We start from the raw sequence: 20,849 nt of genomic DNA, 5'->3' as shown, positions 1-20,849 counted from the left end.
TGCATGTCTTTCGGTCGCGGCTCACTGCCGCCGCCCTCGCTGCACTCCACTCCCTCGCTCTCGTCTTCTGGCACTTGGACGACGATGATGCTGTCCACCTCCCCCGGCTCGATGGTGCCCCGGTTGGTGGCCTCTTGCTCGGCCATTCGGACCCTTCGGGTGTGTCGGGTCATGATGGCCTCCCGACGGATCGGTGCCTCATCCATTGTGGTGGTTGAGGTCCTCGGTTGGTATTGCTGAGGGGTGATCACCAGCTGGACCTGGGGAGGGGATGCCGCGGTTCTCCTAGAGTCGAGGATGTGCCACGAAGTCTCGGTCTCCCCGTCTTCATTGGGAAACTCCCCGTTGTCCGGAATCTTTTCAGCCATCAGGTTTTAAAGTTGCCGGAATGGTCGAGCTTCGAAGGGGAGTCTTTCAAAATGTCAAGTCGGCAGATTCAATAATGAGTCCTTGTTGATAACAAAGTAGCTAGTTTATTGATATCATGATTCTCGACTACAGCGAAATTGAAAGACTAAAGATCATGCAGTAGAATGCAATCATATAAGGTGTACTTCAAAGGGATTCTTGAGGGAGGGGTACTATGCAGGGCACATTCACATTGATATTACAATTTCTTTCTCAGGCCTGCTTTGGCCTTGAGCGTCTCTCGGCTCCAACCTCCCCCGATGCCCAACCTGAGAAGGCCGATAAACTCTTTCACACATTCCCATTTCAAAGCAAAACTACATAACAAAGGAAAGGAGGGGGGTGAGGAGAGTTCAAGCTTGCAGCATTGGAATATATTGGAATACAGTATGGCTTTACCCAGGATGCTTCTCTCCTGAACCAAAGATTAAGTGCAGGCCTGACCAAAGTTAAAGAAGACTTGACACGTTAGTTTGCAGAACTCCCACCAGAAGTTGGCAACGAACTACAAGCCACGGTCGCTAATGACCTTATCGGGGAAAGAGTGGACTCTAACAATGTGTTGGAAAACTAGGTTTGCCAGCTTCTTTGCGGTGGGCAACTTTTTGCACAGAATGAAATACGCTTGCTTTGAAAAGGTGTCCACCACTACCAGTATTACGGTCCTGCCCCGAGAAACCGATAGTTCCACTATAAAGTCCATAGACTCTGCTGTCTGAGTGGGTTGAAGGAGACCGGGGGGTTTCCCACCTCGCTTTTTCGCCATTATACACACTGGGCAAGTAGTTAGAAATTCTGAAATGTCTTTCTTCATTTGAGGCCACCAGAATTGTCTATTGACCAGATGCAATGTCTTTACGTAACCGAAGTGGCCAGACAGTTTATTACAATGATAGTGTTGTAATATCTCCTGCCTCGGTGCTTTTGGAACATATAGTTTCCCATCGTGATACCAAAAGCCCCCAGTCCCTTTAGTTAATCCTTCTGGCTTTCCCTCGCCTTCTCATTCTGCTTCTTCTATTAGTCTATTACCACCACCCCCCATGGCTCTGGCGCTTCCTTTTTCTTCCCTGACTGAATAGTCACGGCGCCGGCCACCGCGCTGGGGGGAATGATGGAGTCCACCACTTCCTCCCTCTGACTCTCGTGTTGGGGCACTCTGGATAGCGCTAAGAAATTTTTTGCCCCGGGAATGTGTTTTAGGGTGAAGTCAAACTTCGTAAAGAATCCCACCCACCGAATCTGTTTTTCAGTTAATTTCCTCCGACCAGTCAGCGCTTCTTATGATCGGTCCAGATCTGAAATGGTACCCTCGCCCCCTCTAGCCAGGACCGCCATGTTTTCAATGCAAAAGTTATTGCAAACGCATCCTTGTCCCACACCGAACAGTTGCGCTGCTCTGGTGAAAATTTTTTAGAGATGTAAGCACATGGTCGCAATCTCCCTTCCAAGTCTCTTTGCATTAGTATGGCTCCTATGGCCACATTGGAGGCGTCGCATTGGACCACGCAATGCTTAGGTTCATCAGGATGGCTTAATACTGGTTCGCTGATAAACAACCATTTAAGTTTCTCGAAGGCTTTTTGACAGGCGGGAGTCCATGCTAGCTTCGCTCCCGGCTTCTTCGCCTCCGGTCCCTTCCCTTTAGTTTTAAGCAAGTCCGTTAGAGGTAACATCACCTGGGCGAACCCCTGAATGAAGGTTCTATAAAAATTTGTGAACCTGAGAAAGGATTGTAGCTGTCTACGTGTCCTCGGGGGAGCCCAATCTGATACTGCCTGTATCTTAGCAGGGTCCATGGCGAGCCCCTTCCCAGAAACTCTGAATCCTAGTATAGTTTGGTTTGATGGAATTCACACTTGGATAGTTTCGCAAACAACTTGTGCTCGTACAAGGTGGAGAGCACCCTCCTCACTAACGGTACATGGGAAGCCAGGTCTTTGGAATAGATAATGATGTCATCAAGGTACACCACTACCCCCTTATTCAAGTATTCTCTCAGAACCTCATTGATAAAGTTCATAAACACTCCTGGAGCCCCCTGTAATCCAAAAGGCATAACAAGATACTCAAACTGCCCCATTGGAGTGTTGAAGGCTGTCTTCCATTCATCCCCCTCTTTGATCCGCACTCTAAAATAAGCATCCCTTGGGTCCAGTTTTGTGAAAATGGATCCCTCGGACACTGTACTCAGTAGATATTTAATCAAGGGGATGGGATACGCATTGGACATCAAGATCCCATTAATCCCATGAAAATCAGTGCAAAGCTTAAGGCTCCCGTCCTTCTTTTTCCGGAAGAGCACCGGTGCAGCGTGCGGGGCAGTCTCTTCCACCGACACGCACATTTTTTCATTCCTGGGGGGAGGGTTAGGCCCCCAACCAGTAGTGGTGTCTGCACCTTCTGTCGGTGAAATCTATCGTTTGGTCCCCCCACTGTATGTCCGGTTGGTGCTTAGCTAGCCATCCGACCCCTAATACCACGTCAAAGGAGGAAGAGGGGGCGATCACGAACATTTCTATGTCCCAATAGTTCTCTATCCCTACTAGTACTCCCTGAGCCTCTTCTACACAAGGCTCCCCCCTCATAACAGACCCGTCCATTTGCTCGAATTGGATTGGGTGGGGTAGGGGCTTCCACACCAGTCCTAAAGCGTCCATTAATTTTGGGATAATAATCTCCCTCGTGCACCCAGAGTCAATTAGGGCTCGGGCATGGATAAAGCGTTTAAGCTTTTGGTTCAGCAATGTCAATGATACAAAAAATAAGGATCCAGTTATTCTCACCTGCAACGGTGCCGTTAGACCCACGACCTGCCTCCCGGCACCTCTCAGTGCAGGTCGCTCTCGTTTTCCACCGGCTCTGTTCCCCAAGACTCCTCACTGGAGGTGTCCACAATTATACTATCCTCATCTAGCACCGCCGACATTGCTGTGCTCCCCCGCACCGACTCTTTGGCTCTGGTCAAAGTCTTCTTTGGTCCCTCCGCCGTTGGCTTCAGAGTAAGGGGGGGCACGTTGTTGCTCCGGGCAGTTGGCCGCCAAGTGATTTGGATCACCACATCAGAAGCACTTGCGCCCCGGGGGAGTTTTTGGCATCCCCCCTGGGCCACGTTCTTCTTCCCGTCTGACTTGGCCCCCAACCGAGCCTCACTTCCCCCCTTTCTCCCTTGCTGCAATTGGCATTGGAGGGCCACCCGCTTCATGTTAGCCTGCCAGTTGTACCCATCCCACCAGGGTGGTGGGGCAGGCTTGCTGCAGAGCTCGATCCAGCAGACTCGTGTTTAGCCCTCTCTGGAACTCCTTGATCTTCATCATCTCACTCCACCCTTGTACTTTGGCCAAGTGGGCCCTGAAATCGGCCGTGTACTCACACACGGATTTCACCCCTTGCTGCATCTCACGCAGGGCCGTGATGGCCCGGGTCTCCTGGAGGGGGTCTTCGTACTGAGTTAACAGTGCCTGCAAAAACACGCCCATGGTGTCGAGCTTGGGGCCCCTCATCTTGTACAGGCTTACATGCCATCTTCTTGCTGCTCCCTTCAGTTTTGACCCGAGGTAATCCAGTCGGCTGAACTCGTCAGGGAACGTGTTCCCCCAATAGTACATGTAACTGTTGGCTTGAATGGTGAAGTACTCTACTTCTTTGGGGTCGCCGTCTAAGGTGGCGTCCAGTTCTCGGCCCCTCCCATAGTCTCTTGAGGCCTGGGGTCCCGGTGGTGGCGTGGGGCCTCCTGGTTCCCCAGGTACCACTGGAGGCACTTGGGGTGCAGGAACGTTTGGTGGTGCCGGTGGTGCTGGTGTTGGCGCAGCTGGTGGAGCCAACAGGGCCCTCCCGAGGTCGCGTCTTAGCATCCGATCGATTTGCCTCTGAATCTCTTGCGCCATGAAGGTGGCGTTGGCTTGGATTTCATCCCATAGCTCCCTCAGCACTCAGAACCAATACTCCCTCTAAGCTGTGGAGCCTTGTGAACAAAAATTCTACTTGGTGAGCTATTGGCATTAAAGTTGTGAGCTACTAGTTTGCTTTGGGGCCATTTTTCCTGAGCAAAGACAAAAAATGTGTGAGCCAGAGGCTAAAAAACTGAGCTAGCTCACACTAGCTCAGCTTAAAGGAAACCCTGCTCAGGAACCTGTCAACATTGGAAGAAGAGAGCAGATTGAAAGAATCATAAAGTGAACTCAAAGATGGCCAAGGGGCTCCCAGTTCACTCACTGTATCAAAGTTGGCAGGTAGATCGTGATGAAGCGACATGACTTTATCCAGAAGAAGAAGAAGAAGAAGAAGAAGAAGAAAGCTCATAAACACCTCTGAATCAATAGCTGAATTAATGTTTCTCTTTGAACCTCTTTGAACCAAGGGTGTGACAAGCATAACTGAACTCCAAAGGGAGTTCTGGTCATCACATTTAAAAGGACCGCACACCTTTTAAAATGCCTTCCTTCCATAGGAAATTATGAAGGATAGGGGCACCTTCTTTTGTGGCTCATAGAATTGGACTCCCTGGTCCAATCATTTTGAAACTTGGGGGGTATTTTGGGGAGAGGTACTGCATGCTATGCTGAAATTTTGGTGCCTCTAACTCAAATTACAGCCCCTCCAGAACCCCCAATACCCATGGATCAATTCTCCATTATTCCCTATGGGAATAAGTCTCCATAGGGAATAATAGAGTTCACAGCAGACATCTCCCTCCCCCCCCCCCTGCTTTCTGATGACTCTGAAGTGGAGGAGGGCTTCCAATCCAGGGGATCCCCTGCCCCCATCTGGGGAGTGGCAACCCTAGTCCGCCCCTGCCTCTCCTGTGTTTCACCCCCTCCCCCGCGAGCAGAGGAGCAAGGAGGTTCGGAGGAGTCAGCCCTGCCCACTTCAGCAGGAAACTAGCTGATTGTAAGTCGTTTGAAGAGAAGGCTGGAGGAGGAGTTTCACCCCCTCCCTCAGCGGTAGAGCCGAGCCTCATCCCACCCCTCCTCCACCGCGTGAGGAGGGGTGGAGCAGAATGCGGTGCTGGGGAAGGGAAGGGATGGGAGGGGGCAGGCCGTGGTGCCACGTTGTGCGTGGGGGAGGGAGCAAAGCGAGTGGCAGCCCGGTTGCTAACAGGCCGCAGCCCAGTAGTGGGCCGGTCCAGGGGTTGGGGACCCCTGCACTAACAGATGATCTCCAAATGCAGCTGGACTGAGGCAGGTCGGCACTGCTTAATAGACCTTGCAGTAGCATTCAACACAGTCAACTATGACCTGTTGACACACCACCTTGCCAATGTGGGAATATGTGGGATGGCCTTACAATGGCTTTCCTCAATCCTCCACAGTTGGGGACAGAGGGTGGCACAAGGGGAGAATGTATCCACTAGATGCCTACTGATGTGTGGGGTCCCTCAAGGAGCACTCCTCTCTCTGATGTTGTTCAACATCTTTATACACCCCTTGCCCAGCTGGTATGGAACTTTGGGCTAGGGCATCATCTGCAAAGCTCAATATGCAGATGACACCCAGCTGTGTTGTTGGGTAACTGGTCAGCCATGGTCCTGTCATCTTTAGCCAAGAGTTTGGAGGCCATTTTGGGCTGGCTAGGTTGAAGAGCAGGTTGAAGCTAAACCCGTCAAATATGGAGGTTCTGTGGCTGGGGGGAGCAGGGCTGGAGTTGGAGCACAGACTGCTGGCTCGACAGGATGCTATTAACACCAGCAACAGCCTTCAAGAATCTGGGAGTGACACTAGATGCCTCTCTTTCAATAGAGATTGAGGTCACACACATTGCCAAGGTGGCATTTTTTCAGCTTGTCCAAGCCTGGCAACTAGCTCCCCCTCCTATCGCACTTGGACCTGGCCACAGTAATCCATGGAACAGTCACCTCTAGATTAGACTACTGTAACTTGCTCTACGCTGGCCTATCCTTGGGTCTGACCTGGAAGCTCCAACAGGTCCAGAACACAGGGGTGCAAGTTTTGATGGGGACGCTACACATTCAACCTGTGCTTTGCCAACTACACTGGCTTCTGGTTGAGTACTGAATCAGATTCAAGGTGTTGGTTATGACATTTAAGGCCTTGAGTGGTCTGGGACCGACGTATCTATCAGATCACCTCCTCCGCTATGTCCCTGGAAGGGCAGTACACTCTACTGGTAGGAATTTGCTCGTGATCCCTGGGCCTAAAGAGATCTGGCTGACCTTCACAAGGGCTAGAACTTTTTCAGTCCTGGCCCCAACCTGGTGGAATGCTCTGCGCCTGGAAGGTGCAGTCACAGGACCCTGTGGGATCTTCTACAGTTTTGCAGGGCCCGTAAAGCAGAGATGTTCCACTAGGCTTTTGCAACGGTTGCTGAACTGGCACCTCTCCCCTCTGTACTATTTTCAAGGGTCCCCCCACCCCCAATCCAGCATCTAAAATGCGGACTGAATTAATTGAATAAGACGCCATCAGGATTTGTGTTTTACTGACTCAATGACTAAATTTTATATATTGTTGTACATCATCTAGAGCCCGGGAGCTGCCACTGCCGCCATAATGCTACTAGGTGGCAAAGCCTGGTCCCGCCAAGATACAGCAATTCAGGAAGTTGAAATAACAATAGCAATGACATAAAGTGTACTATATGCCAACATGTGCCAATGTGTCAAAAAGGCTATATAAAGTACTGACCACCCTGAAAGCGGATGGAGCAGCTTGGTATGGAGGCCTTGGCTTAGCTCTGCTCCACAATCTATTGCAATAAATTCTTTTTCCTCCTCACCCGGTCTTCAGCTGCGTATCTTTTACTGGGCAAAGGCATTCAGATGGCAGATTTGTGCAACACTTCTATGTTTTGATTTTTGTATGATTAATAGAGCATTTTAATGCTTACCTATTTATGTAATTTGGATAATAAGCAACCCCATGGAGCAGAGTGGTAAAGCTGCAGTACTGCAGTCCTAACTTCTGCTTACAACCCGAGTTCGATCCCAGCGGAAGCTGGGTTCAGGTAGCCAGCTCAAGGTTGACTCAGCCTTCCATCCTTCTGAAATCAGTAAAATGAGTACCCAGCTTGCCAGGGGGAAAGCTTAGATGACTGGGAAAGGCAATGGCAAACCACCCCGTAAAAAAAAAAGTCTGCCGTGAAAACATCGTGATGCGACGTCACCCCAGAGTCAGCAATGACTGGTACTTGCACAGTGGACTTTCTTGTTCAGTTGCACAATTGAGTCTGACTCTTTGCGACCCTATGGACAAAGTTACGCCAGGCCCTCCTGTCTTCCACCATCCTCCGAAGTCTGCTCAAATTCGTGTTTGTTACATCAGTAACGCTGTCCAGCCATCTCATCTTTTGCCATCCCCTTCTTCTTTTGCCTTCTGTCTTTCCCAGCATCAGGATCTTCTTCAGTGAGTGCGCCCTTCTCATTTGGTGGCCAAAGTATTTTAGCTTCAGCTTCAGCATCTGACCTTCCAGGGAACAGTCTGGGTTGATTTCCCTTAGGACTGACTGATTTGACCTTCTTGCAGTTCAAGGGACTCTTCTCCAGCACCACATCTCAACAGCATCTATTCTTCTGCGCTCAGCCTTCCTTATGGTCCAGCTCTCACAGCCATACATTACTACTGGGAATACCATCGCTTTGACTATACGGATTTTTGTTGGCAGGGTGATGTCTCTACTTTTTATTATACTGCCCAGGTTCGCCATAGCTGTCCTCCCAAGGAGTAAACATCTTTTAATTTCATGACTACAATCACCATCTGCAGTGATCTTGGATCCCAGAAATGTGAAGTCTGTCACTACTTCCATGTCTTCCCCTTCTATTTGCCAAGGTGTGATGGGGTCGGATGCCATGATCTTAGTTTTTTTGATGTTGAGTTTCAAGCCTACTTTTGCATTCTCCTCTTTCACCCTCAACAAGAGGTTCTTTAGGTCCTCCTCACTTTCTGCCATTAGAGTGGTGTCATCTGCATATCTGAGGTTCTTTATGTTTTTCCTGGCAATCTTCATTCCGGTTTGTGCTTCATCCAGGCCGGCATTCCACATGATGTACTCTGCATCATAAATAAGCAGGGTGACAATATACATCCTTGTCGAACTTTTCCTATTCTAAACCAATCAGTTGTTCCATATCCCGTTCTGACAGTTGCTTCTTGACCCTTATACAGGTTTCTCAGGAGACATGTGGGGTGGTCTGGTACTCCCATCTTTTTAAGGACTTGCCACAGTTTGTTGTGATCCACACAATCAAAGGCTTTAGCATAGTCAATGAAACAGAAATAGACGTTTTTCTGATACTTCTGTGCTTTCTCCAAAATCCAGCGAATGTTGGCAATTTGATCTCTAGTTCCTTTACCTCTCCGAAACCCAGCTTGAACTTCTGGTAGTTCCCGATCGACATACTGTTGAAGCCTAGTTTGTAGGATCTTTAACATGAGCTTGCTGGCATGTGAAATGAGTGCAATGGTGTGATAGTTTGAACATTCTTTGGCATTACCTTTCTTTGGGATTGGAATATAAACTGACCTTTTCCAATCCTGTGGCCACTGCTGTGTTTTCCAGATTTGTTGACATAATGTGTGCATCACTTTAACAGCATCATCTTTTAGGACTCTGAATAGCTCAACTGGGATACTGTCATCTCCGCTCGCTTTGTTGTTAGTAATGCTTTCTAAGGCCCATTTGACTTCACACTCCAGGATGTCTGGCTCGAGGTCAGCTATTTCACCGTCATGGTTGTCAAGGCCATTGAGATCCTTCTTGTATAATTCTTCGGTGTATTCTTGTCACCTCTTCCTGATCTCTTCTGCTTCTGTTAGGTCCCTACCATTTTTGTCCTTTATCATGGCCATCTTTGCATGAATCATTCCCTTAATTTCTCCAATTTTCTTGAAGAGCTCTCTTGTCCTTCCCATTCTGTTATTTTCCTCTGTTGCTTTGCATTGTTCCTTCAGGAAGGCCTCCTTATCTCTCCTTGCTGTTCTCTGAAAATCTGCATTCAGTTGGGTGAATTTTTCCTTTTCCCCTTTGCCTTTCGCTTTCCTTCTTTCCTCAGCTATTTGTAAAGCCTCATCAGACACCCACTTTGCTTTCTTGCATTTCTTTTTCTTTGAGATGGTGCTGGTTGCTGCCTTCTGTTCAGTGTCATAAACCTCCATCCATAGTTCTTCAAGCATTCTATCTAGATCCTTAAACCTATTCTTCACCTCCACTGTATATTCATAAGGGATGTGATCAAGGTCAAACCTGAATGGTCTAATGGCTTCCCCAGTTTTCTTCAGTTTAAGCCTGAATTTTGCAATGAGTAACTCATGATCTGAGCCACAGTCAATTCCAGAATGATATGTGCTGAGTTGGGAACCTTCCCATTAACACTCCCCTGAAATAATGCAACTTTAAAAAATGTTAACATTAACTGCAAAATATTTAATCCTGAATGCTGACCAGCAAATGGAACAGTAATGAACAGAGGTTATTATCACTGAGAACTAGTCAAGCAATTTTTCAGTGTCTGTTCTAGCCAAGAAAATTAAATATGGGTGCTTGTCACAAAGATCGCCCAGCTCAGCCTGGGCCAAGTAACCTTTGGGGTTCAAGTAGGCAGGTTAACAAATGACAAACAGCTGGGGTACACCTGTGTGCACCTCAGCTTCAGTAGCTGCCACCAGTCATCTATTCTTCTCTCCTGTTGGGAGCCAAAGGATGAACTCCTGGCCTTACTGGGGATGACTAAAAATGGTAGACTCGCAGCAGGAATTCACAAAAGTTACATTTTAGTGATAGCTGGTTTGCCAGTCAGAGGCACTAGATTATATTGGCAGCTGTGAGGACAAATAACCAGAGTTATGAATTTTAAAATATATTTTATTAAGATTCAGAGTACTTTAATACTTTAAACACAGTTCAGTGAGGAGAAAGCAATAAAGCTAAATATTTTGATGCTAGCTAAAATACTTCAAAGATAAGAGTTCACAAGTACAAAATATTACCACTTCCAGTTGCAGGTTCCAAGACAACTCTTCTTCAGAGTTCAGCAAGCCAGTGCTGGTTTGGCTTCAGCAAGCTACATCCCAATATGGTCAAAATGAGCCAGGATATGCCAACAGGCCATGGCAGCACATAGGCACTTTTCAGGCTAAAGAATAGGGTTTAGAATGCTTCCTTTATTGCTAATAGTTCTGAGTGTTGCTAGGCCTTTACACCAATCAGTTTCTGTGGTCAAATGTGTTAGCCAATGACTGACCATACTGGTCTCTGACCACACTAGAGGCAGAGGAGTCCATCTGAAGCTGAACAACTTCACTCTCCCCCAGGTGGCTAATTTGATGGAATGTACTGGACAGACAAGGGCAAAGAGAAGATTAGGCACAGCTGGTGTTATTGCTCCTGTACAACATCTGTGCACTCTTCCCAACAGCGCAAGTTGAATCTCTAGAGAAAAACTGAACAAGCAGGCCGCAAAACAGTCTGACCAAAGCACTTTAAAACAGAATCCAGTTTGACTGAACCAAATTTCTTAACAGTGTTATATTTAGGTCTCAGATTCAGTGGGAGCTCACAGGAGCGCAGCTCCTGAACCTTTCTGAGGGTTCCCCCTCCTCCTCCCCACCTTGTCCATTGAATAGTAGGTGCAGCTGCATAATAATCCCTGGATGAGCTCTACCACCTATTTTTCTACAAAACAACCCCTGGCTATATTTAAAATATAGACTTGGTATGCGTGACTGAGACCTACCCCCCTACACAAGGTTTCTCAGTCCTTCATCAATCGTGGACAAAGAGTCAAGGGGAGATGTGACAGTGCTCATCTGGGAGACTTTCTCCTACAAGGTAACCCCACCCTACTCTGGCACTGATAGTGTAAACCTAGTGAGGGATACTGAGGAAAGTCTGGCTATCTTGCTGGTGCACCAACTGCCTAGTGCACTAGAGGATACCCTGCTGAACCTAATTGAGACAGTAGCTGAGTGGGTCTTGAGGTATCCCATACTAATAATTCTGGCTAATTTCAATGTCCATGCAGACACCATTTATTCTTTTCCACAGGCTTTGGATCTTGCAGTATCCATGACAGCACAAGGACTTTCCTAGGTTGTATCGAGACCCACACACAAAACAGGCCACACATTAGATATGATCTTCATGAAGGGTATGAGTATTAGCTGAATTTCTATGGACAGAGTGCCACGGTTGGACCATTTTAAGACCAACCAACTTTTATTCAGAACTTAAGCTTTCATGTGCTCTCTAAGCACACTTCATCAGACGAGGGGATCCACTATACCTGATCCCCTCGTCTGATGAAATGTGCTTAGAGAGCACACGAAAGCTTACATTCTGAATAAAACTTGGTTGATCTTAAAGGTGCAAGTTGACTCCTGCTTTGTTCAATCACTATTAAGAGACATCAAAAATGACATCAAAAATGTTAGCAATCTGACCATTAGCTGAGAGACTTTTTTCACAGAAAAAAAATCTTGTAGCTCCACTGCAACCTCTCTACTAATGTTGATACAGTGCATAAACTAGGGCTCATTGACCTTCTTGGGGTTCAGTGTTAGATCAATTTGGTTGGTTCACCCAGATCAATGCAGACAGAGTCCTGTCAGCTGTTAAACTCATCACTTGTCTCCCTGATCCTAGTCAAGGCCAGCGCAGGGAGGGTAAGAACTTCCCTCGAAGACATTATTTATTTGTCCCAGAGTTCAGGGGTCTTCCTGGGAATGGTGAAGGAGATGGTGGTGAGACTGCTACTATAAAAGCCATTACTAGATCCTGTGGATCTGATTAATTATCACCCAGCTTCAATTGTACTGTTCCTGGGTAGAGTGGTTGAAAGGGTGGTGGTAGAATATCTGCAGGACTTCCTGGAGAATACTTCGGCCTTGGTTCTATTCCAATCTGGCTTCTGTCCAGCGTGCTTATTTCTGTAATATGGTTGCTTCTTAGACATAGAGCAGGTTGCCAGCTCTCTACTGCACCCCTCTTATTTACAACCATTGCGCAAGTAATAAATCCATCTGGCCCAAAGATGTTTATGCTACAGTCTGGCTTCTACCACTTTCAAGTCGCCTCTCCCACAGGTTCACACAGAAAACTCTTATTTTCTGCTAGAGAAGTGTGAGAAAGGGAGATGTTTTTAATAGCCTAAATTCCTTAGTAATAAAAAAAGATAGTGTTTAGTGACTCAAGTATGCATCTGTAATGTAACCTTTGAAGATATCCTATATAGCAACTGTGTAACCCTGTATACGTCATTACTCCCAAGGCTTGTGTCCTTGGTACAGCTTCTGAATTTCTAACAATAAAACAGCTTTGATTTAAAACAAAAGACTGCTTATTGAGAAATATCGATGCTTGACATTTTGGGAGTAATCCTACTTGGGGACATAACCGACTTGGAAACTTTCTACCCAAATGGCGGAGAGAGCTCCAGATAACAGAGAAGCCCCCGAAAACCCAGAATGACCAATTGACGAAGATCAAGGACCCGACAAAGCCCTGAGACAACCTCCGTGGCATGTACTCGATGCCAGGAGGCCGGCAGGGCAAGGGTCTCTGCTGCACATACAGCGACTCTTTATAACCCCAACGGATTGGGGCCCCAGGAGGTCCACCAGTCTAATGGACAAAGCACCCGCTCGGAGAGAGGCGATCTTGGCACTGCCCCCCCTACGCACACGGATGGGAGACGAAAGTGACCAGGGCACCTCGGAGGCGAGATATGTGAGGTCCCACCAATGGAACATGGAGTGGGGTCCGGAACCATACTTCCTAAATGAAAAACTATGCCTCACTATAGAAGAGGTGAAGTCAATTCCCCATGAGTACAGAGACTTAAAACAAGTGTTTAGTGAAGAAGAAGTGAATGAGCTCCCCCCACACACACACAATCGAGATACGGACTGTGCTATAGAATTAATTCCAGGGCAAAGCCTCCCTCGAGCTAAACTATACTCCATGGGGTGGGCTGAAAAAGCAGAACTTCGCAAGTTCCTAGACAAGAACTTAAAACAGGGGTTCATCAGACCGGCTAAGACACCCCACACTGCCCCCGTGCTGTTTCTTAAGAAGAAAGACGGGGGGGGGCTCAGGCTATGTATAGATTTTAGGGGGATCAATGCGATTTCGACCTCAAATGCGTACCCCATACCCCTAATAAAGGATTTATTAAGCACTGTGTCAGAAGGAAAGATTTTCACCAAGCTGGATCTAAGAGACACTTACTTCCGCGTACGCATAAAAGAGGGGGATGAATGGAAGATGGCGTTTAACACGCCAGTGGGACAGTTCGAATACTTAGTCATGCCATTCGGGCTACAAGCGGCCCCAGGAGTTTTCATGAACTTTATAAATGACGTCTTTCGAAAACATTTGTACCAAGGGGTAGTGGTGTATCTGAATGATATAATTATTTATTCAAACAACCTCCCTTCCCATGTGAAATTAGTGAGGGAAGTCTTAGCAACCCTCTATGAAAATCAACTATATGCAAAATTATTCAAGTGTGAATTCCATGAGACCGAATTGGATTACTTAGGTTACAGAGTGTCGGGGAAGGGTTTGGCAATGGACCCTGCCAAAATACAAGCAGTACTAGATTGGAAACCCCAAAGGACATGTAAACAGCTCTAATCCTTCATCGTATTCGCAAATTTTTATCGTAATTTTAGACAAGGGTTCGCACATACCATGCTCCCCTTGACGGACCTTCTCAAAATGAAGGGGAAAGGTCCAGAGGCCAAGCGGCCAGGAGCAGAATTAAACTGGACAGAAAATTGTCAGGAAGCCTTCAACAAATTAAAAAGGTTGTTCACCTGCAAACCTATCCTGATTCACCCCAATGAATTAAAACCCTTTGTGGTCCAATGTGACGCCAGCGATTTCGCTGTGGGGGCAATTCTCATGCAACCAGACAAGGGGGGGGTCCCTAAAACCGTGCGCTTACATCTCTAAAAAATTCTCTCAAGATCAGAGGAATTGGTCAGTGTGGGACAAAGAGGTTTTTGCTGTAACATTCGCACTAAAGACATGGCGATCTTGGCTAGAAGGGGCGAGGGTCCTGTTTGAAATATGAACAGACCATAAGAATCTGGAAGCCCTTACCGATTGCAGGAAACTGACTAAGAAACAGTTCCGGTGGGTGGGATTCTTTGCTAAGTTTGATTTTAAACTGAACCACATCCCGGGATCTAAGAATTTTTTTGCTGATGCATTATCCAGACTCCCCTAGCATAACAGCTAAAGGGAGGAGATGATCGATTCACTCATCTCTCCCAGCCAATTAGGGGGAGTGGTAACTACCCACTCACAAGCAAAGTGCGAAAAACTGGAAGAGAAATGGGGGGTAGAAAGACTGATTGGAAAAGGAAGGAGATGCAATACCCCAGGGGGTAAAGAAAGGGGAGGGGGGTTTCTGGTACAAGGACAGTAAACTTTATGTACCAGAGAGCCTCCGAAAAGAGGTACTCCAATTGTGTCATGACAACAAGCTATCTGGGCACTTCGGATATGTAAAAATTCTGCATCTAGTGAACAGACAATTTTGGTGGCCATTTATGAAAAAAGACATCTCTAATTAGGGTGGCATTTTTTCATCTTCACCAAGCCCTGCAGTTAATCCCTTACCATTGACCTGGCCACAGTGATCCATGCAACAATCACATCTAGACTAGACTACTGTAACTCATTCTATGCAGGACTACCCCCAAATCTGCTCCAGAAACATCAACTGGTCCATAATGTAGCAGCACAGGTCCTTAGTGGGACCCCTCAGAGAGCACATATACAACCTGTGCTCTACTGGCTACACTGGTTACATACCGAATCAGGTTCAAGGTTTTGGTACTTACCTTTAAAGTCTTAAATGGTCAGGGACCATTTTATCTATGGGACTGCCTTTCCCTCAAAGGGTATTACGCTCATTCTAATAACAACCTACTGATAGTACCTGGCCCCAGAAGAGTCCAGCTCCTTAACAAGGGCCTTTTCAATTCTGGCCCCAATCCAGTGGAACTCTCTGTCTAATGAAATATGAGCCCTTACCTTCCCAGAGCTTCCCAGTGCTACCAGTTCTGGCTACCCCTTTGTTATCCATCTTGAAGTTGTTGGGGCATCATCTGATGTGATCCATTAGACTGATTTTTAGTCTTAATAGTAAGGTTTTAAGATGTGATACCAGTTTTATTATATCGAAATGCAATATATTGAATTGGATTGGATTGCAGTGTACTGAATTATATTGAACTGTTGTAAGCTGCCCTGAGCCGTGCTTGGCAGGGAAAGGAGAAGGATGTTGTTGTTGTTGTTGTTGTTGTTACTATTATTATACAATGAGAGTGGCAAATAGGTAGGCGCGGATAAATAGTGTACTAGTAAGTTGCATCTGTCAATTAAATTAGGCACTAGGTAAACTCACAGTTCAGCTTTGATGAGCAAGTGTAGTGCCCTATCTCAACTATAGCCCCTAGAAAGCCACTGCCAGTCAGAACAGACAATACTCACCTTGATAGACCAATGGTATGAGGCAGCTTCATTTGTTCATTTAACCACTGACTTCTACTTGCTTTTTATACTTATGATTTTGCCATTTCTTTTGGTTAAACTCTTTGAGTAACACTCCTCTGATAAAGGCCCTAGCTCTGCATGTATAGAGAATGAATGCCATCTATGTATTTAGCTACTATGTTATTTAATTGTATAGAAATTAGCACCTGAATGTTGTATTAATTAATGCTTTTATTGTTGTTTTACTATGAATTGTTGTTAGATTCCAGTAGGCAGCCATGTTGGTCTGAAGCAATAGAACAAAGCAGTAGACAAGTGCACCTTTAAAACCAACTAAGTTTTATTCAGAATGTCAGCTTTCGTATGCTCTTAAGCAGACTTCATCAGACAAGTGGGAATGGAAGCAGAAATTCTTAATATAAGTGGGCAGTGTGGGATCATGGGAATGTTTTTAGCAGATTAAAAGAATCACAAATAGGGATCATTGTTTTTTAATGTCAGGACAAAACGGCTGAAAAAACACTAGAGGGTGATAAAAAGCAGACTGCTGTCCTAGGTGCAGGTGCCATAAATCTAGGTAACATTCTGGCTTTGTTAGTTTAAGTAGAGGGCATGGTTTCTCAAGAAATTATAACATCCATATAGTTTGCCATAGGATGGGTTGGTATATGCAATAAGACAAACAGCCAATATCCCCCATTTGAGTATGTCAATACAAAAAAATAAAATAAAAAAACCCAAATATTCTGATACACTGTTCTAAAAAAAGAAATAATATAAGTTAGCCCTTAGAAAAACAGAAAAACAAGGTGCATTAAAGTATAGTGGAAGGTGGGTTAATATATGTAATGAGACATCATATACTAATGTATCTTCCACTATACTTTAATGCACCCTGAAAGGGGCCATTGTTTCTACCGCAATGAGCAATAATTCTGATATACTGATGTTGCTCAGTACACATATATTCCTTTTAAATGCCTTTGATTTGTCTGAACATTCCCAGGCCATCATTTTAATCAGTTAACACTTGGATTCAGAAAATTACCAAAGCCTACATCAGAAACTAGTCAATGTTTCAGCTCCAATATTCCTAAAAACATACCAAGTTAGAGAAAATGTTTGAGAACAACTGAAATTACCACTGAATACCAACAACCTGTTGACAACTGACAACCCACCTGGTAGTTGTGGTAGTTGGGGAGTGAGATCCTTTACAGGCAGGCTTCAGCAATGCTATATCACAACACTTTAGAAACTAAGTACTAACCATTCCAAACTCCTTCCCAGCGCTCCCCATTTATCTCTTATACTTTTATTTTAGCAATTTCACAGAGCCCAGTTTTCACCCCACTACTTTCTCAGAACAATCTGAACATTTCTGGAAACAAATGCTGGCCTTTGAAAAATAATGCTGGCCTTTGAAATGCTGGCCTTTGAAATCTCTCTGAACCCTCTGAGTTAAAGCCAGGGCTTTTTTTTTGGGGGGGGGGGGGGAGCAGGAATGCACACAAACGCAGTTCCAGCTGGCTTGGTGTCAGAGGGTGAGACCTAATATGCAAATGAGTTCCTGCTGGGCTTTTTCTACAAAAAAACCCCCTGGTTAAAGCCAGTTACCTCCAGATCATAACTGGTTGTCATCTAGATTCAGATACCTACATATGACAGGATAACAAGAACTGGATCATAAGTTAATAGATGAGAAGATCATTAGCATCAGCAGAAAAAAACAAATTACATCAAGGCCAGGTGAAGCCAAACTTAGTAATGTAAATCAAGAGTTAGGAAACTGAGCAACACTAAAGATAACTAATGGAATGTGATACCAATGGAACAGCTAGACAAGAAGCATGAGTGGGGAAATTCTTAGTTCATACCTTAAGTGTTATACATGACATAAAAATACTTGAGTGAAAGCTTTGTTAACCAGCTCCTGGTAAACTGGAAAACTTGGTTAAGAGGCATGCTAGGAATCTGGTGCCCACTCTGCCCGTCCTGGTGGCAGTATGCAGATAATTTTATCAAGTGGGCAGCACCAATGCCCAGGATCTGGCCAGGATCTGGCCAGCACTTAAGTCTGCTCCATGCTGCTGACCATTAGAACCAGCTGGGCAGTTGTGAGAAGGCAGAAGCAACTATGGCCAGGGTCTGTTCAGGACCTCTCACCCGCTTGACCTACTATCTCCTTGCCACCACTGGACTGACAGCAGCAGTGCTAAATTGGAAGCAGCAGATTAAGCAGTAGATTCCAGCCAGGTTTCAGGCATGGCAACTTCCTATTTACTCCTGCCTGCTCACCACCACTCCAGATAAAAGCTTTGTTAACTGGCATTTTTTGATTAACTGGAAATCCCCATCCTTCATGGATGCTGGTTAAAAAAGCTTTGACAGTATTACTATCAATGAGTTTAATGTAGGTTCATAGATCATTCAAATATTCCAGCCCACTATTACAGGACAAGAAAACCTATTTAGGTATGATCTGTCCCATAGAATTAAGCCCTCTATGGTCCATTACCATTAAAAATGCATAGTTACCATCAGCATCAACTCTAAACTGTATTATAAAGCAATATCAAAGACACCGTAACAATTTTCATATACCTACCAGCCACATTGATTTTTTCAGCAGTTCCTGAACTTGGAATAACAGTGGTGGTACTGTTTGTAGAATTTGTAGCAGTACCATTGATTACAAGGTTCTCCACTTTGGACTCAAGCCTCCCAATACGCTGCAAGATATTATCCAGTAGGACAGCAAGTGTTTTCTTCAGATCTAAGTTAGGAAGGAAATTAAAGACATCGTTTATTTATTTCCTTCATTTACAGATCTCCTTTCTCCAAATGGGGACCCAAGGTGGCTTCCATTGGTTTCCTCTCCTCCATTTTATCCCCACAACAGAAACCCTATGAAGTAGGCTAAGGTGAGAGTGTATAACTGGCCCAAGATCACCTAACAAGCTTCCATGGCAGAGTGGGGACTCAAACCTAGGTCTCCCAGATCCTAGTCCAACACTCTAACCACTACATCACACTGGATCCCAAAAATCATAAAGCCATACACAGGTCAACTAAATAAAACCAATAATGATACCAACTCATCAAACATACTCTTATCAACCCAAATTTGAAAGTTTAAAGATCCCTGTTTACAACCTAAATGCAAGTGCATTTCCAAAACTGAAAACACACCCACATTATATGGGGTGTGTATGGGGTTTGTATACAATTTTCCCCCCTCCCTCACAAAAAAGAGCTGTTTCTGTTTATGAACCAGAGCACTCCAGCAATGTCTTTGCTGTCAAATAATGGGCAGATAGATCCATTGTTTGTAAATCACCTTGAGCCAAGAGGAAAGGCAGGATATAAATATTCTAATAAACTGATTAAATTTAAAATCCCACCCAAAATTTCCAGTGTCAGCAAAGCAATTTCTGCAAGTAGAGTGGAACTTTCTCTCCCTGCTGCCCAGAATGCCCCCCATCCAATTCTTCATGAACAGAGGACCTCCAGGAAAATGATGTGGCAGGGCCGGTTACAGGTTTTTGTAGCCCCTGGGCAAAAAACTATAACAGGTCCCCTTTCCCTTTGGTACAGTCCCTTTCTCCTCTACTACCACTGCTTATCAATCTTTCGCCATGTTTAGATACACAATATCTTAGAGGGATGGTGTGATCTTCCTCTGACATTCTAAAGTATTACAACTGGAGGGGGGCATCTCTACTACCCTTTTTATCTGACATTTCTATACTATTGGACAGACTTCAAAATTACAAAATGCCTGGAAATTGCTAAAAATTACAAAATGCCTGGAAATGCAATTTATTATCTGACAAACAACTAAAAAAAACCAGTATATATTTCCAGCTTGCAGTCCTTCTCACAACACTTTTTTTGAAACATCTACTTGATTCTAATAGCTTTTACAGCTAAAACATTTGAATTGCAGTTAACATACTCACTGATTCTAGAATAAAAATGAATAATTCTATGAAAAGCAATCCATTTTTTTTGTTTAAGACCAGATATCTCCTCCATTCTTTATACACGTGAAGCAAAGTCTTAAAAATGCATGATGATCCCCCTCCAATTATTTGTCCTCACTTCTGCTCGAAAGATCAAAGAGTCCCGTGGCGCAGAGTGTTAAAGCTGCAGTACTGCAGTTAGAGCCCTCTGCTCACAACCTGAGTTCGATTCCAGCAGAAGCTGGTTCAAGTAGCTGGCTTGAGGTTGACTCAGCCTTCCATCCTTCCGAGGTCGGTAAAATGAGTACCCAGCTTGCTGGGGGAAAAGTGTAATGACTGGGGAAGGTGATGGCAAACCACCCTGTAAAAAGGTCTGCCTTGAAAATGTTGTGAAAGCAGCATCATACCAGCGTCGGAAACGACTGGTGCTTGCACAGGGGACCTTTTCTTTTCCTATTTTGCTGGGCTGCAGTTTGTCAAATGGGAATTCTCCTACTGTATCACTATAAAAGAGTTTTTCTTCCTCTGGACATGAAATAGGCTTTGCTCACAGAAGAGTATGCATTTTCTTGGTTGGATTCACCTCTCCCTCCAAAAAGATCCAAAGTTCTGCTCTGCTTTGACTGCATGTAACTTGCTATAGGAGGACTGGAGGATAGTTACAAGCCACAGGCACTCAGGCTGGAATGCTATACGGTTACCAGACTCCAGATTCGGCCTGAAAAATCTCCCAGAATTACCACTTATCTTATGAAAGGAAGAATGCAGGAGCTGCTGCCTCCACCTACCCCACTATTTTCAACCATCTCTGAACACTCCTCCCCCATGGCAAAAATAAAACAAAACAAACCTCCTCCTACTTTATGTGCTGCTTATGAGGAGACTTGATGGTTGGCAAAAGTAGGCAGGGTAAAGCATTAAAAGGACTGGGTGAGAGCAACTGCTTTGTGCACCATCATGGGAGAAACGTTGACTGTGGGGTGACATGATAGAGATTTACAAGATAATGCATGG

The 20,849-nt window shown here is 45.3% G+C and overlaps 1 protein-coding gene across 1 annotated transcript in view; it reads right to left on the bottom strand.

Annotated features, from left to right (window-relative positions):
• Positions 1 to 20,849, bottom strand: part of MGAT5 (alpha-1,6-mannosylglycoprotein 6-beta-N-acetylglucosaminyltransferase) — a 480,616-nt gene that overhangs the window by 264,694 nt on the left and 195,073 nt on the right. Inside the window, exon 3 of the mRNA XM_060256988.1 lies at positions 18,479 to 18,646. Coding sequence (XP_060112971.1) covers positions 18,479 to 18,646 — 168 coding nt within the window. The remainder of the gene's footprint in view (positions 1 to 18,478; positions 18,647 to 20,849) is intronic.

This window comes from Heteronotia binoei, chromosome 16 (genome assembly GCF_032191835.1).
Source record: "Heteronotia binoei isolate CCM8104 ecotype False Entrance Well chromosome 16, APGP_CSIRO_Hbin_v1, whole genome shotgun sequence".
NCBI lineage: Eukaryota > Metazoa > Chordata > Lepidosauria > Squamata > Gekkonidae > Heteronotia > Heteronotia binoei.
This window is presented reverse-complemented; position numbering and strand designations above follow the sequence as displayed.